This window comes from Strix uralensis, chromosome 6 (genome assembly GCF_047716275.1).
Source record: "Strix uralensis isolate ZFMK-TIS-50842 chromosome 6, bStrUra1, whole genome shotgun sequence".
In the NCBI taxonomy this organism is placed as follows: Eukaryota; Metazoa; Chordata; class Aves; order Strigiformes; family Strigidae; genus Strix; species Strix uralensis.
Window position 1 is genome coordinate 35701818 of NC_133977.1, and position 16619 is coordinate 35718436.

The 16619-nt window shown below is 38.6% G+C and overlaps 1 protein-coding gene across 1 annotated transcript in view; it reads left to right on the top strand.

The window, feature by feature from the left end:
- Window positions 1–10205, top strand: part of CCDC93 (CCC complex scaffolding subunit CCDC93) — a 50378-nt gene extending 40173 nt beyond the window's left edge. The window contains exons 20-23 of the mRNA XM_074873694.1: window positions 2403–2440; window positions 3844–3928; window positions 7716–7829; window positions 9038–10205. Coding sequence (XP_074729795.1) covers window positions 2403–2440; window positions 3844–3928; window positions 7716–7829; window positions 9038–9091 — 291 coding nt within the window. The 3' untranslated portion in view covers window positions 9092–10205. The remainder of the gene's footprint in view (window positions 1–2402; window positions 2441–3843; window positions 3929–7715; window positions 7830–9037) is intronic.
- The last annotated feature ends 6414 nt before the right edge of the window (window positions 10206–16619 follow it).

Below are 16619 nucleotides of genomic sequence, written 5' to 3' on the forward strand. Positions count from 1 at the left end.
TTATTTTGAGGGCAAGCCTGCAAATTCAAAAAGCATACAGAGATTGTTTTTGAAATGGGCACATAAAAAACAGCTGGCAGAATACAGAACAGATGTATCTCATAGTTGTTCAAATTGGTAGCTCTCTTGCCAGTATAATTCAATGCCTCTTGGGGGGCTTTTGGTTGGTTTTTGATTTGAGGTTTTTTCTCTTTCAGTTCTAAACTTCACTTACATGGATATAATTTCAAAAGACAAATAAATTGATCAAGAGTTTCTTTTAGCTTGATGTCAATCACAAGAGAGAGGTCTGAATGTCTTCTGGTGCAGTCTTAACTTTGTTAAATGTGTAATATAGTTGAGGTTTCCTTGTGTTGCTTTTAATACTAGAACTAAGGTTTCAGCAAGTAAATATTGTCTAGTAATGTACTAAAGATGCCTTTGGCATCTGTGCCTCACAAAGATTTCTGGAATGTGCTTGTGCTTTTTCTTATCCTCCTTCTTTTTTTCTTTTATTTTCTCCTCCCAAAACCAACCCTTTCATAAAATACACTGAGTATAATTGCTTTAAAATAACAATAGCAGGAATTGTTATACAGTAAAATTTTGGCTATAAAGGTTATAGTTCTGACATGAAAGGTCTCTGTGAATATGGTTCATATTTTAACCATATTTTGTGAAAGATTCTTTTTAAAAATGCTTTTAAACTAATTTTTTTCATAAAGTCTTTGACTTTGGGGGTTTATACACTGATTGTACTATTTGTAATGTAACATGTCAGCACTCTTACTATGCAATAGTTGTGCAGTGTTACTTTTCATGACTTGAATGTTTTGCAGTATAAACTGTAATTGCAATCTTAAACACAGGCTTATTGGAAATATCTTGAGGCAGGGATGTGGACTTGGCAATAATTTCTTTCCTCTGAGTAACAGGAATTCTTAAGCAGCTGCTTTGGAGTCTGTTTGGAATTTGTTTGAATTTTTCAAAGTAGGGTCAGGAACAACTGCAGATTCTGCCATGCATGTGCTCATCGCTGTCTCAGACAGAAAATACTAGATTTGAGAGAGATCAGTTTAGCTTTCCATAGCAGTGGGGAAGTGATTCTGTCTGCAACGTTTAGGTTTGTTTAGTACAGAACACTTTCAAATATTCATCAAAAGGAGAAACTGCTTGGAAGATTTAACCACAGGAGACTTGCACGAAGCATTCAAAGCCAGGAGAGAATCACATTAATTGCTACTTGGTGAATTTTAGTGCTCTCAGCAATATGTAGAAAGCAAAAAAAAAAAAAAAAATAAAAAAATCAAGGGTGGTTACATAGAAAATACTCAATATATAATTTAATTAGTTGGAGGAGTTTATACTGAGAGCAACAAAATATTCCTGTGATGCTGTTACAAATTTCTATTTCTGTCTTGATTCCGTGCAATGTTAGTATCTTATAAGAGAAGCCATGCACGTGAAATGCCATTCTGGACTTTTTAGAAGTTCATCTTTTAACAGCCTGTAAAATACATGTAAGCAAAGTGAGTAATGATGCATGGCCATTTGGAAACCTGTAAAACTCCTCTGCACAATGAAAGCAGTGCAGAAATTCACCTGCTGTTCTTGCACTGCTTGGTGAATCTTTACAGTATTGTGTGGAGATACTGGTTCAAGTCTCAGAAGCCATAGTGGGTTTTTTCCTGTTTGTCTGGGTTTGGTTTTTCTTTTTTTTTTTCCCCCTGATGCAATGCTTTGCTTAGGCTGATGAGTTAAGTTGCAGCTTCTTGACAGAGCTATGGTGCTAATAGCTTCAAAGCTAGCATCTTCAGTACTGTTAATATAATCTGGGTCTCTTCTGTTTGGGTAGTGGGGAGTTAATTGCTTGGGGGTTTTGTTTGTGTTTGGGGTGTTTTTTTAAAGATATTTCTTCATTTGCTATCCTTGTAAGTATAGTCAGGGATATGCCTAAGTGGAACGGTTCTGCTTTATCACTACAAGTAAGACTAATTACACAAAGCTAACATAGCCACAACATGTGCTTGTGCACTGTCACTGTTGAACACTCAATGAGTACCTGTAAGTTTCTTGTATGTCAAGTTTCAACACATGTTTTAACCATTTTATCTCATCACTTTAGTTTGGAAAGTCATCACATTAACTGGGTGTTAGTAAAATTAAAAATCTCAATTGTGGTCCAAGACTTGCTTCTGCTTTCTGTGGCTTCTCCACTGGGATAGATTTCACTAATACAAAAGGATTGTGGTTTCTCTTCTGAAAGAAAGTTCATGGTGATTTTTCACACAACTGGCTGCTTGGTAGGGCAATATCTATAGAGTCAATTTTTTAAACTAAATTTCACTTTATTGTCCATGAAAACTCATACCAGAAAGGACAAATGTATATTTTTCTTTTTTTCTTCTTTTTCTAATTCACAGGTTAACTTACTGAATTCTATTCATGACAACTTTCATCAGTAAGTAATGGTACTTTTTCTCTTTATAGCTGCAATGAGTAGTACAGTAGGCATAAATTATAGAGACTAAGAATTTGTTAGAAATTTTTATAAACATAAACTGTTTTATAAAATAGTTTATTAATTAAGCCAATGTTTGGGGAATGACAGACTTGGAATTACCTAACTTTTATAGTCAACATATGTTTTTAATATCTGGCTCTTCAGTTGTAGTTGTGGAAAGAAAACATTCAGTCACAATTTTCCTGGCATTAATTTAAATATCTTTCTCTATTTTGTGAAGTTGTGGTTATTACATTATGTACAAAACATTAGACTTGGACATATTTCAGACATGTCATACATATAGAGTATAAACTAACTCTATATTTAAAGGTTTTGATGTAGTATGAAGTCTTTAGGTAAAATCATGGTTCCCTTGGAAGTTTGAGGTCAAATATCAGTCTGTGATGCAGCTGGCATTTATTTTTCTCTGTTTTTTTGACTTTGGAAAAAAAAGTCCAGTGTGAATTTTTGTCACAGCAGTACAGTTCAAGAGAGTCATGGGGGAGGAGAAGGCCATTTAATAGTTTTAAACAATTCTTTTTATTATATCTTTTTATAATTCTGTTGTGAAACTCTAAGTTGCCTTTTTTTTTTTCAAAGTAATTATCTCTTTACTTGCTTCTGTACACTTGTGTCCTTCTGTGTTGGGTCAGAAATTTTAAAATTTTCTTTATGTTTTTTGTTTTTTTTCCTATTGTGATATCCAAAACTTTTACTTACAACAAAACCCAGGAATTAAGTATTATTTCAGATGTTTTGCAGCAGGGATTGTAGATCTGTTTTGCTCAGTGATGAGATCCTTTTGATTCTGTCCAGTCAGTAGAAACCAATACTGTAACTGAGCTGGGTTTGGAATTGTTTGTTTTGTTGGTTGCAGGGGGGGGGATTCTATTTTCTTTGGTTTATTTTTCTTAATCTGTTTAAGATATGTTACAAGTCTAAAGTTACTTCTGGGCGTTCCATATTAAGGTGTAAAATTACTTCTTAGAACGTTTCCTGATCTAATCCTCTACTTGCCTTCTTAATATTCACAACAGTTGCTTTTTTTAAAAATTTGTGCTTTTGGTTAGTTGATAGCAATTTATTTCTGTACAACACATGAGAGAAAGGAACAGACTTGAACTGACAGGGAGAACACTTGTGATGAGCTCCATAGTCTCTGTTCCCAGCTCTCTTTGATAGTTTATACCAGCTGAAGAGCTTCACTGTTACCTTAAATCAGTGATTAAAAGGATTAATTTTTACAAAGAACACTAAGCAATGTGAATTCTTGGACATGGGTAAATACGCAAGACAACTGTAGATGAGACGTGTTGTCCCACATCCCTGACAATTGTTATCTTTTTTTTTCTTTCCAGAGCAATGGCATCTTCTGGTTCTCGTGAGCAGTTTTTACGACAGATGGAGCAGATTGTAGAAGGCATCAAACAGAATCGAATGAAGGTCTGAGACTTCTCACTTTCTTTGCTAGAACCTGGAAATTATTTCAGAAAAGCCTCTTGGATAATAACTGTGCATGGCGAAATCCATTATGCGAGGTGCAAATTAAGCAAGCAACTAACAAGTATTACTTCTTTTCGCATTTGTAAGAGACTTCTCACCACTGAAATGTTTAATGAATGGAGTAGAACAGAGGTATTATAACACCTCTCTCCTGACAGGAAGCTTATACCCCTTAACTTTGTTATAGGCAGTGTGGTGATTTAGATGCTTGAAACAGCTGCATGTCACTGAAGTCCATGAGAATTCTTCCATCTGGATTGTGTGGGCACAGTCAGACCGGAGTCTCAGGCAGTTCCTCGGGCCGCTGGAGCTGGGTGAAGCTGCTGAAGAGGGGCAGCAGCACCTCAAGAGTCCCAACCATCAGCTTCTCTTGTCCCAGTTGCAGCGTTCACCTCACACCTTGTTGAATCCAGTCTGGTGTTTTTTTGTTGTTTTTACTGTTTTCAACCTGATTTAGAAAAGGCTCAGCACTGCTGATGGGTGTGTTGTGTCCACATAGCAAGTGAAAAGGGTTTGTGGGTTAGCAGAGCCCCAGTGGTCGTTCAGAGAAGAAAGAACTGCTGCTGGTAACGTTTAGGGACTGTTTTGCAGAAGCACAGTCTCAGTGGACTTGTGTTAAGTGGTCTTGGGGCAATGCAAGCATGAGGTGCAGCAGCAGCTCCAAGTAAAGCCGCCCACAGGTGTATTTGCATACAATGGATAGGCTTAAGTACTTCTTGATAATGGTAGTTACTAACTTGTAGTTATTGTGTTGTTTCACTCGTTTCATATGTGAATATATTCATATTTTCCTATGTGCCATGAAGGGGCTCTGAGATTGTTTTCTCTATAGAACCAGGAAGCTCTTGGTAGTGGATTATAGCTGTTCTTTATTTGAGTTTAAATGGAAGTATGATAGACTATGGATCAATATATACTAGAGTGTGTACTGAAAATGCAGTCTGTCCAGGTATTGAGCTGTTTTATCTTGATAGCTAAGTAGAAACTTCAAGTACAAAATATGATAAGCATGGGTATATAGAAAAACCAGAACAGGATGCAACTCAAGCCGTAATAAAGGTTTTTGGCACTAATAAACTCTACTATAAAAAGATATGACATTTACTGTAGACCACTGTCTTCGAAGAGGTGGCTAGTTCGTTGCTTTTTTTGCAGTGAATTACTTTTATTTGCTTGACTTCTTATTTTCGGAGAGGACAAAATGACAGCAGAAAGAATAGTGAATATTGGTGGTTGTATGTATGGATCATCTTTCTCTCTTCAAGGCTGTTGACATAATGAGTTACTTGGCGTCAAAGCAAGATTATGCAAATACTTTAGAACAGCGCAATTCTAACTAGTGAAGATGAGCTTGAAGATAATTATGTTTCTTTCTTTTGGAAGAATGACATTATTTTAATTGCTGCAGCAGGCAACTGCCCCAAATTGAAATTGTCCAGAAGTTCAGCATTTTGTTTTCTGTCTTGCCCTCCATTACGCACACAGAAACGGGTAACAGCACAGCAAATGCAAGGAGTGAAAGCAGACTGAGAGCTCTGCTGTGGCTTACTTCAGGTTCTTGCAATTGAACTCTTAAATCTTTGAAGTCCATAAAATCATTCTGGACTCTCTCACTATATTCTCAAATGGAATCAAAAGTTTCAGCTGCTTCATGTTACAGATAAGGGAGAGGGAAGTGAATGGGAGCGATCATGCCAGATGGCTCATTATTTTGGGGGAAAATACAATTTCAGCATCTCCGATGGTTGCCAAAAGCAATGGCAGCTCACATCACTTGTGCTGTATTCCTGCACTGGCAATTTGGCCACTGGCATATTGTGACAGAGTTCACAGTGACATTTCATTCCTAGGTGTAGGTGTCTGGATCAGCAGGAGGTGGCAGTTACAAATAATGGAGAAAAACAAAGAGTTTCTGAATGAAAAAGCTAAGCTTATCTCGACTGAGAGAAAAAAATTGATTGTTAGTGATGGAGTAGATAATCATTTGGTACCTTCTAATAGTTGATTTCTCAGTGCCAGTGAAGATACTGACAACAAATGGATGCTAAGAAAGTTTTAACAATTCACAAGGTTCCTTGGGGAACAGCTCTGCAGCAAAAGGGAAGGTTTTCTTATTCTTCACCTAGGAAACGTCCATTGGATGACTTTTTCAACGGACAGGCTAGTTGTATGCTGCAAGGGTTATTCATCCCCGTGATGGTTTAGTCTTCTATTCGACTTCTGTCTGCAGTGCATTAGAAGGACTCACAGTCAGTTTCACAATTCACACTTAAAGTACATCCACTTTTGTTTTCTGTACTACTCTGAAGACGTTATACCTGAGAGAAATTTCAGTTTTCAAAGCCCATCATATTGTAACTGCATTGTAGAAGAGGCCTAAGGAGAAATCAGACATACTTGTTACAAAGAAAGAGTAACTTGCAAACAAGCATTTCAGTGTGATAACAGGTATCCATGAGACTTCCCGAGGGCAGAGCAGGCCACTTTCTGCTAAGAGGAGTATGTAGAGAGATTTGTCATGGTCATAAAGGAAGCAATTTATCAAAGGACAGTAATAGGGCCTTATCTCTTCACAAGAGTCTAGTTCCTAGATGTTGTGGCAATGCTGGTTTTAGTCTCATCCTAAAGGAATAGGACACATTTAATAATGATTTTTTCTGCATTAACGCATTTGTCGCTTTTTCTTTCTCAGGCATAACTTTAAAAACCTGCTGGCCCTGATAAATTACATTAGGAGAGATTCCCAGATGTTTTGGACAGCAGCTGGCTTTGTTAAGGAGATGTACCTTGTTAGCAGGGTTCATACTCAGGGAAAGTTTGGAATCTGCTCATTTCTTTTGGGCTTAAGAATCAGTAAGATCAGTGTTGATACGTAAATCTAGAAATGGAGCAAGTTCTACTTCCGTGGAATTACCTGTTTTGTTTGGGCTTTAGGGCATTCTTGCAGTTTTTGGAATTGCTTTTTTCCCTGTCAGAATTTAGGAGGCAAAAGCCTGTCAGAGAGAATGCAAAAATAATTTTGGGGGAGATGAATACAACAGGGCTTTTTTTATGTGGTTGTGCCCTAGGACCAGAGGGGCGGGGGGGGAAATTTTCTCTCAATACTAGCAGCAAACTTGTCTGTGATGCTGCAATGGAAGAACTTCATTAAAACTACCCCTGAGAGGAAGGAAGTCTGTTCTATAATAAGAACCAATCTTCTTCACATTTAGGGACTTGTTATGTTTGTCACAACTTAGGCACAAGGAGAAAAGAGATTTCTTATGTGTGGGTCTTAAGCAATTACAGCATTGCATAAAAAAGCAAAGATGCCTCCTGCCATCTCCATTTGATACAACTAGCAAACAACCAAAACAAGATCTCAGTGTTGCATCAAAAAACTTTGTTCTTTTATTTATTTATTTGTTAATTATTTTCACTGTGTCATCGTTGTGGTAGGATTTTTCAGTGAGCAGGATTCCTGGCTTGCAGAGATGTGAGCCTTATTTTAACTTGGAATGCTACCTATAGTGCCACTGGTCCTGAGGCTTCAGCGTTAGCTTTTAAATTTTTTTTAAGAGCTGGTCTAAATGTTACATTTAAAGCACAAGCCAGGGGTATAATTTATGAAGCATCTGTCTCCCATTGTCTATTATAGATAGTTGTTCCTTATGCAGTGTATACATGTGTGTGTGCACGTGTATTCCTCATACAGTGTATGATCTCTTATCCTTCCTTACACCAACAGATGGAAAAGAAGAAGCAAGAAAACAAAATGCGAAGAGACCAGTTGAATGATGAATACTTAGAGCTTCTAGAGAAACAGAGGCTTTACTTTAAAACAGTGAAAGAATTTAAAGAGGTAAGAACATTTTTGCTGTGTTCAGTGACCCATTTTGGCCTTGACTTGTGCATTAATATATGTGCAGGATTTCCTGATACGATGATTACCACACCATGTTCACGATGTCCCTTGGTAACCACCAATCTCCACGTGATTCTTGGACTCTGAATTTGATTCTGGAAATTCCTTTTTCACTGATAGACTAGAGCCCCTCCATGTTACAGGGGAAGGACTGTTTGTTATCAAGCAAGCTGTACATTTGGGTTTCCAAATGGAATCTCTTGAAGATCTACGAGCAGTTAGGTATTGGAGCAAAGAGGGTTGTGGAAACATATGTGAATAATGGAAGGAATCCAGAGTCTCAGTAGTCATAAATACCTTTAGGAACCAGCCTTGTTTTCTAACCACTGTGAAAGCACTATTTAACACTTCACTGGTTTAGCCTTTCCCAAGCTTTTCATCATAATGTGTTTCTGTTAATTACTGACTCCATGATAATGAATGACAAAGTAGTGCTGCCAGACAAAATTGTCATTTGGCTTCAGATGGTTGAGGAAAAACATCTTCCTGTAATCTGTCCTGCTTTGTTCTGAGACAGTTCCTTCCTGTTTCAGACAATGTACTCTGGGAGAAGGACAAGCACTGTTCAGCTCCTTTTCTGACATATGGAATTTTACATCCTAGTTGCAGAAGTTGGTGGAAATTTATTATTTTTTTTGTGGAGGCATAAATAAGCCGTTTTTCTTCCACTGCCTTGTGAGGGAACTTGTACTCAACCTTGCTATCCTTAAAAATAAATGAAGTTATGGTTGTGGTATTGAAAATAGGTGATAATGTACTTCTGTAAATATATTTCTTGACCTAGAGTTGTTCCCTGAACACTGACTTTTTTGCACAGTCTGTGAAATTCCATATCACCTAAAAGTAATCTCAATTTCAGAGATATCAATTTATAAGTAAAAAGGTGGATTTGCTTTAGCTACTTGTGAGAACTTTAGATGAATGTTCAAGCAGCATACCTTTTGGCTTGAATGTCATAAAGTTTAATAAATATTGCCACTGGAATAACATTATGGATGAATCCAAATTATCTTAAGCTCATCACTCAGACTGCTTTGGATTTTGGAGATCTTTCAAATTAAAAGGGCTTAGCTTTGCTGATGTGAAGATACACCTAGTAGAGTTAAGAGCAACTACCTCTTTATCTGTTTGCTTTCTGTTAACAGGAATGCCGTAAGAATGAAATGCTGCTGTCCAAGCTGAAAGCTAGTTCTTCCTGAAGAACTCCAGCTGGTGAAGTTTATAAATGATTGTTCAGTCCATTGAATCTCTTTTGTGAGGTGACAGTTATAACTGCAATGTAGATATATATAGATATATATATATAAAAATATATACACACAGCTGTAAAAGTCTGGGTTTTTTTCCAGTATGTATTCAGTTTTGCATTCCTTCATCACATGGCTGTATTATTCATTATTGCCTCCACTACACAGTAAAGAGTTAATGCAGTACAGCAAAATAGAAATATTGTCTAATTTTATTTATTTGGGTTTGGGTTTTTTTCCACAGTAACACAATGGGGATGTTTTTTATTTGGGTTTTAACACTGAATTAAGTCAAGATTCTGGAATAAGTAGATATGTACTGTGTAATATGTCCAGTACCACAAGATGAGCACTGCAGAATGCAGTGCTTTGTTAATTTTGGCCAAAAAGAAACCCACAGAATGAGATTCTTGAAACTGTCTTCACCAGCTAATAACTCCACATTATTTTCATTTATACTCTAGCCATAGATAAGATTCCAAAGGATAAAAATTAATTTCTAATGGTTAAGACATAAGAAATGGAAATTTACCTTGGATAATTCCTGGTGTAAAATTATAGATCTATATTTTTATAAAGTCTAGCTGTTGTATAAATTTATTTGAAATTTCATTTTTATATATAGAGAGTGTGCTTGTTAAATTAATAGCTCCAGGAAAAAACACCTTAATCACTAGGACCATCATGTTATCCCTGGCTGGGATGAAAATCAAAGTCCGTGTCACCTGTAACATAGGAAGATAAATACTCAGACATTCTGCTCAAATGAACTGATGTTCACCTTTGAAGACAACCACCTATCTACCCTGCTGAAGATTTGCCCTTGAAAGTTTAGAAACTTTGTGGAACACTTTCTGAAACATTTTTATATCTGTATATACAGTATTTTATAATTCAAACAGTTGCTTTTTGTACTTAACATCAGGGTTTTGGACTGACTTCTTAATGTACGTCACATCTTCAGGAGAAGAAAAACCATGTTCTTTTTTCCCAATAACACTGATGATAGTGCTGTTCGATTACTTTCTATGGCAGCGAATATAAAATAAAGAATGTTTGGAATCCAGTGACCTTCTGCGATTGTGTTTTTAAGGTGCAACTTGCTTTAGAACCCTTAATATGCTTTTGAATTACAAGTGTGTTAAAAGATGAATTGTGTCATTATTCGCTCATAGGGATGTTTTCATGTGTCACAGAGCAAATGGTAACATTTTGTTTTCTCTTGCTGCTTTTGGTAAGCTTGGGTGTTCTGCTATTTGGCATAAACTATCACACCTGGTGTATGCAGAGGCGGTCCATGGAAGCTTGTATTTGTCTTCCATAAGCATCCTCTGAAGAAACAGAATTCTCAGTGGAGATGGCACAAGTTCATCATGCTACAATACCTGATTCCACTCCTTGTTATTAAAATGAAAGGTTTGATTATTAGCATGTGAATTTATTCAAACTCTGTAGCACTGAAAATGGAGAAGCATAGGCATTTGTTAAGCCTTCCATGAGGAGATTGTTGACGTTCCATCTAGGTAAAATGCAGTGAACTGCTACAACTGTGGTAAACCAGGTTCAATGTGATGCCCCTTCCCATAAATGAGATTGTTCTTGTAACAACCTGAAATGCTCTTCCTGTTCCTTCACTGCAAACAGAAAGAAAACCTTTCTACTGAGCCAGCTTGTACCTTACTCCCCCACACTACTTAGTGACTGAATATATAGAGGCTGCTCCTCTTGTGCCCATTCAAGAAGTCAGTTTTCCTAAAGCTAGTGAAATAATGAAGGCAGAACTACATGCTGAGTACCTTCAAAGAAGGAAAAAATTGCATTCAGAATTCCTTCAAACAAGGAGATTTGCACTTAGTGCTACTTGCAGGCTTTCTGTAGTCAGCTTTGATATTAGGAGGCATTATTTATGTCTAAAAACTTTGCCCTCTATAAAAACTGTAATTCTCTTTCTAATTTGTAAATCAAATAATTTAACTTTGGCACCAAGATAACTTGTTTGTGAATTCAAGCTGTGATGTATTTGCATACCATGCACTTCTAAAAAAATAACTTGAATGGACATTTCAATTTGGGACTTACAATTTGCATCAAAATTGCTTTAGTAACAAGCAAAATTTCGTAGGTAGGGTAAATAATGAACTTAAATGTAAAATAAACAAAGTGATTATTTGTTCAGTATAACATTAAGCTTTATGCTTACCTGTTACACAGTAACCTGGAAACTTCAACATGGAATATAAAAACATCAGATCAATTGCTCTGGCTAGAGCTAGTGATTTTGACTAAGATACAAAACTGAGGTTTGTGAAGATCCAGTTATTGCTCATAGAAAATAAATTAGAGTCCAGATTATAACTTACTGTAAGGAGTCAGTTTCTTTCTACACTAGATTGAAATCCAGGGTAGATGGACACTATCTTTCCTTTCAAATCCCAGTGTGAAAAAGAGGAAAAAGGCTGGAGAGGTACGAAAAAAGTTACATCAGCTGTTCCTTGCTTGGTTGCAGGCTGTATATGTTGGGGGAACTATTTCTTTTAATACCTGGGGAGGAACCAAAATGAAAGAGGCACTTCTGCAGTGCCAACTTCCTTCCTCCTCCTGCTTAACTTGCTGACTGCTAGGCTTAACCACTAGATCAGGCTGGCCCCGGTCAGGTTTAGTGTGGAGGAACAAGGACCACGCTATGGCTACTCGTGGGAAGGTGATTTTGGGGAACTGTACCCAAGATGCTTTGACACTACAAACATGACAATCCTGCTAAGCAGAAACAACTCAGTTAATTTTGGCTTTCAGTAAAATGATGACAGCTGTTTGTCAAAGGGAAGAGCAGTGTCAGGAGGTAACTTCTAAGTAGGGTTTTCAAAGGAGGGGAGTGCTTTAAAGTGGTTATTTTCTTTAAGTGAATAAGCTTCAATATATGCTATGTCTTTGCTGGAGATTTAAGGTCTTTTTGCATAATTATTACATTAATTTTTTATGTACAGAATTAAAAATATTTTTAATGCCCAGAGTTTGGTGATTGGAGCTATGCAGCTGAGGTATTACATTCTGAGAGTGTAGATGTGTGCATGCAAAGGACTATACAAACGTATAGCAAGCAGAATCTCTTTAATTCTCTATTTCAGCTGGCTGCAAGAGGGGAGCTAAGAGTTTCCCAGAATTTCACCTCAGCATTGCTGGATTTCTTCGACTGGTTAAAGAAATCTTGCCCTGAATTCATTTGGTGTTACCAGGTTTGTAAAATAACATTTACAGGACTTGTAGTAAAACTTTTCTTTTTTTATTTGATAGAGCCTGCTCAGAGCTTTAATTTGCATTTCAATAAATTTAATTATTTTGATATGCTGATGAATACTCAATGCTGTCAAGTAAGTCTGCTCTTTGTTTCAGAAGCTGATACAGTCTCTGAACCTAAGGCACACACCTTTTAGACCGTGACAGCTTTTTTTAAATGCAGTTCCACAAGTGCACTTGTAAAATACCTTTTGAGAGTGAAATTGGTGACATACGCTTAATCCAAGCATGACAAAATCCAGACAATCTTTTTGTTACAGTATATCAAAACGAATGGAGTACTGCACCAAGTCACTACTGATTTGAGTAAAAGAAAATCTTTGAAGGCAAGTTAAAATGTGACCAATGTTTTTTTTAAGGTTTCTTCTCTTCTTCCTCTACATTTCATGAAAAATCTGCTTATTGAAGTGTGACCTTAGTGTGTAGGTTCCTGAACCAAACAGTATTTCACGTATGACATGCAAAAGCATTTTACTGTGTGACAAAGTAGCAGGTTGTACTCTTTATTCTCCAGAGACGCTATGGTACAGGTATACCCAGCCATATAGGACATAGCAAAACTTTGCTGAAATTTCTTTAGAAACATAAAATTGCTTGCATGAGAGAAGGGGTGTTACTTGCTTTAGGTCCCACGTTGTATAGCTGCTGGTACTTATGCAAACCAGACAGCTGGGGAATTGTGCTTTGCTGGTACACCCACCTCCTCAGAGCCAGTGTTGCTAAATTCCGCATGTAAGCAGGGCACACGAGCAAGGTGATATGCAAATCTGACTCGTTTGGGTGGTGGATGACAGACTCTTCGGGTAGTCTTTTATCTAAAAAAATGTATGAACACAAGCCTGTCTACTCCTGCAGTATCCACACAGCCACGGCTGCAGCCTGGGGGAACTCGGCCAGCCAGTGCCCAAGCTGCTGAGGCTCTGGGCCCTGGAGCTGGCAGCAGGCGCTGCATTGTCACCCCCGTCAGGCAGCACTGGTGGCCACGTCACACCCAGTGGCACCTTCCCGCAATCAGCTGCTCCTCATACCTGGTGACTGTGGTGTAGGCCAGCTGATGAGGTACTGCTCACGGGATCGATTGTAAGTGTGTATTCTCAGGGCCAAACCCCTCACCTCTTTTTGCATCAATTTTCATGTAGGAAGGGCTTGGGAATTCTCATGAAAAACAGCTATTTAGAAGGAGAGACTGAAGTACGGTTGAAAGATCAGGAACTCCTGGGTACAATAATAAATTACTGAAGAGCTTTCATGGAGGAGGCTGTAGCATGGATGTGGGTCTCTTCCAGAGAGGAGCATAGAAAGCTATTAGCATTTTCTGTTCACATTCATCTTTCAAAGCTCCTTGATTTCTGCACAATCTGGATTCCAACAGCACAACAAACTGAGGCCTCAATTTCAATATAGCTGCAGGCTTCTCAGAGCCTTGCTGCAGGATACAGCAATGCCTTTCTGCTGAGCAACAGTCTCCAGTGAGTTTTTCTAAGAGCAGATTCAGTGTGAGGAAATAAAACTAAAACTAGTAGTCCATGGTGTACAAGCAGAGGTGACTGGTGTAATCCAAACTGGCAACTTCTATTTGAGGAAATAAATGACCATACATCTAAGCACTGCCAAATGACGTTTCTTTAGAATAGCAGATTATTTTTTTTTTCTATTTGGATATTATATCATCCATATAGATGAAGATACAATATCATTTATCTTAGTTCACATGGGAGTTGTATTTTCTGTATTTTCTTTGGTCTGTCTTGAAGCCAAGGATAACACAGCAATAATGTAAGAGCTAAACTCTAATGCATGAAGTGCCAGAAAGAGGAATGCTTGCATGCTTGATTTTACTCTTTCCTCTTTTTTTCAATTAAAATAAAGTTGCAAGTTTTAATAATTAGAGTAATTAATCAAAGAAATAAAGTACCAAGGGAGGTAGACAATTATCCACAGTTCCAACTATTTTTAATCACGGTTGATGACTATCCAATAGTTATGCTCCCACTGCACCAAGTGCCTGGGTTTGGCACAAAAATCTGTGGGTAAAGCTCTGCTTGCTGTGCAGAAGGCCAGGGCTTGGCAATGTCTTTTCTGGCTTCAAGCGGGAAGCAGCATCCAGCAGGTTAGGCCATAACCCCAGATAACGTATTTCTTTCCCCCACAGTAAGATCAGATTCCATGTGATTAAAATCCAGCATTTTAAATCCTGAATAGGTGCTGCGGCTCTTCTAAAGGCAGACATGCACAGAGCCAGTGTGGGAAGCCGATTTTGTGAAGAGCTTTCTAAAACTGCACTGTAGCAAAATGAGAGCTCCGCTTGTTTCTCGTCGCCTCTGGGTGAGTATGAAGGCAGGCTGCTTTCAGTGGAAGCCTGTCATTCTGTAACAACTCACTGCTGTCACAGATGCTTGGGTGGGCAGAGCACTAAGCTAGTTATCTTGAGAACTTCTCCCAGTAAAATTACAGAGGCTCAGATTCACCTCCTAAGGAAGCTAAATTCATCTTTGAGGAGGTGGAGAGCTACATTGTATGCTACAGCAGTAGCCCTGCTCCCAGTTCTCAAGCTAGCTGCAGACAGCCCTGGGCAGCTTCAGCACTGCCAGTAATACCGGCGCAGGGCACAGCTACACTGAGCTGCACAGTACTCCTCTGGCTTTAAGGTGTTTTCTCAAGATTCAGATGCCTAGCCATGGTAAAATGTACCCCAAAATCTGTGTCATTTCTTGGAAGGTTTCCTGCACCAGAACAGGAGCCTGGTGTTTCTCCAGTCTGCTGGCACATACAGTTGGCACAAATATCTCAGCTGCTGCTGCTTAACTTCAGTGCAGCGGGGTTGGTATTAGATTCCATGCTAGTAATGACTTGTCTTACCAGGCAGATGTGGCACAGGCACTAAAATTTGGCCAAAACATGATTATTGGAAACTTCAGGAGTGGCCACACACAGGAGATTTGTATGCTTTAAAACAATCAGCTTAAGATGACTGTTTCATTTTCTCCTTCCATGTCATCTGTTCAGATTTTAATGTTCTGAGAGCAGTGGCTGTCTTACATGAAAAATCCAACTCACTTGAAAAATTCATTGACGGTTCTGAATAAGGCCTGCAGGTTTCAGTAACTTTTAGACTTACATATGTGTCTCCCTTCCGGTTTAATTAAGCCTCCAAACTCTAGTTTGAACTGGCAGCTATTCTATATGTGAGCAAATTGAGATTCACAAGGGAAAAAGTTATTTAAGTTGGCATTTAAAAGTCTGAGCCACGATCTAACGGCTCTTTGAAATCCTAGATAATTAAAATTTCTTAATTCCCACTGAGATTGAGAGGAGAAGCATCCTCTGCAGGTACCTAAGATACACCGGTGGCGGTGGCTGCAGACACAGCAGGTCACACTGGAATGTCACAGTACTGCAGGGTGTGAAGTACAGCAGCGCCTGTCTCACCATACACTGTGCTAGTGAAGTGAAGCCAGGTGGTTCCCTTAAACAACTGGAGGAACGTGTGCTTTGATGGCATTTGTTTAAATCACTTATTTAGCAAGGAGCTGGAACTTGCCTCTGTCTGAGTTGCCCATACACCTGACATTAAGCTCAATTTGACATCAGCAGGTGCATGAATCACTTTATGCACTAAACTCCGCTTTAAAGCTAAGCAAGTAAAGGCTGCATCATTTGTTTTTCAGAATACACAAGCTTGATAATACCCCTCTGACACGGCTGTTGAGTCTGTCAGTCCCCAGCTGACAGAAATACACCTAGCTGCCAGGGCCTGTGAGAGACTGCCGGGATACCAGGGCTTTGGTAGGAGCTTCGTGGTCAGCACTGGCGTCGATGTGATGCCCGTTAGCTTGGTAACAGTCAGAGATGAGGCTGAGTGCGATACGCTGCGGTGAAATCAAGATGCCAGTGGTGTATATTGCTGGAGCTGAAAGCCGTGACTTTTAGTCATTCTGTGCAGTTTTGCACTGTTTGCCTGAGGGTACGCTTTGAATCAAAGGGTTGCTTAAGCAGCAGAAAACACAAAACTGGCAGAGAAAGGCAGTGTAGAAGGTCAAACCTCAGCTTCAAAAGGAGTTGTGATGTGGCCTAGCTCCATCAGAGCTGTGACATTTTGCCCTTACAGTACCTAAAGGAGCTTTAGGAAGAGATGGGAGAGGGTGCTGGGACTCTGTGTCAGTAAAAAGCTGCCACGCTAGAAATA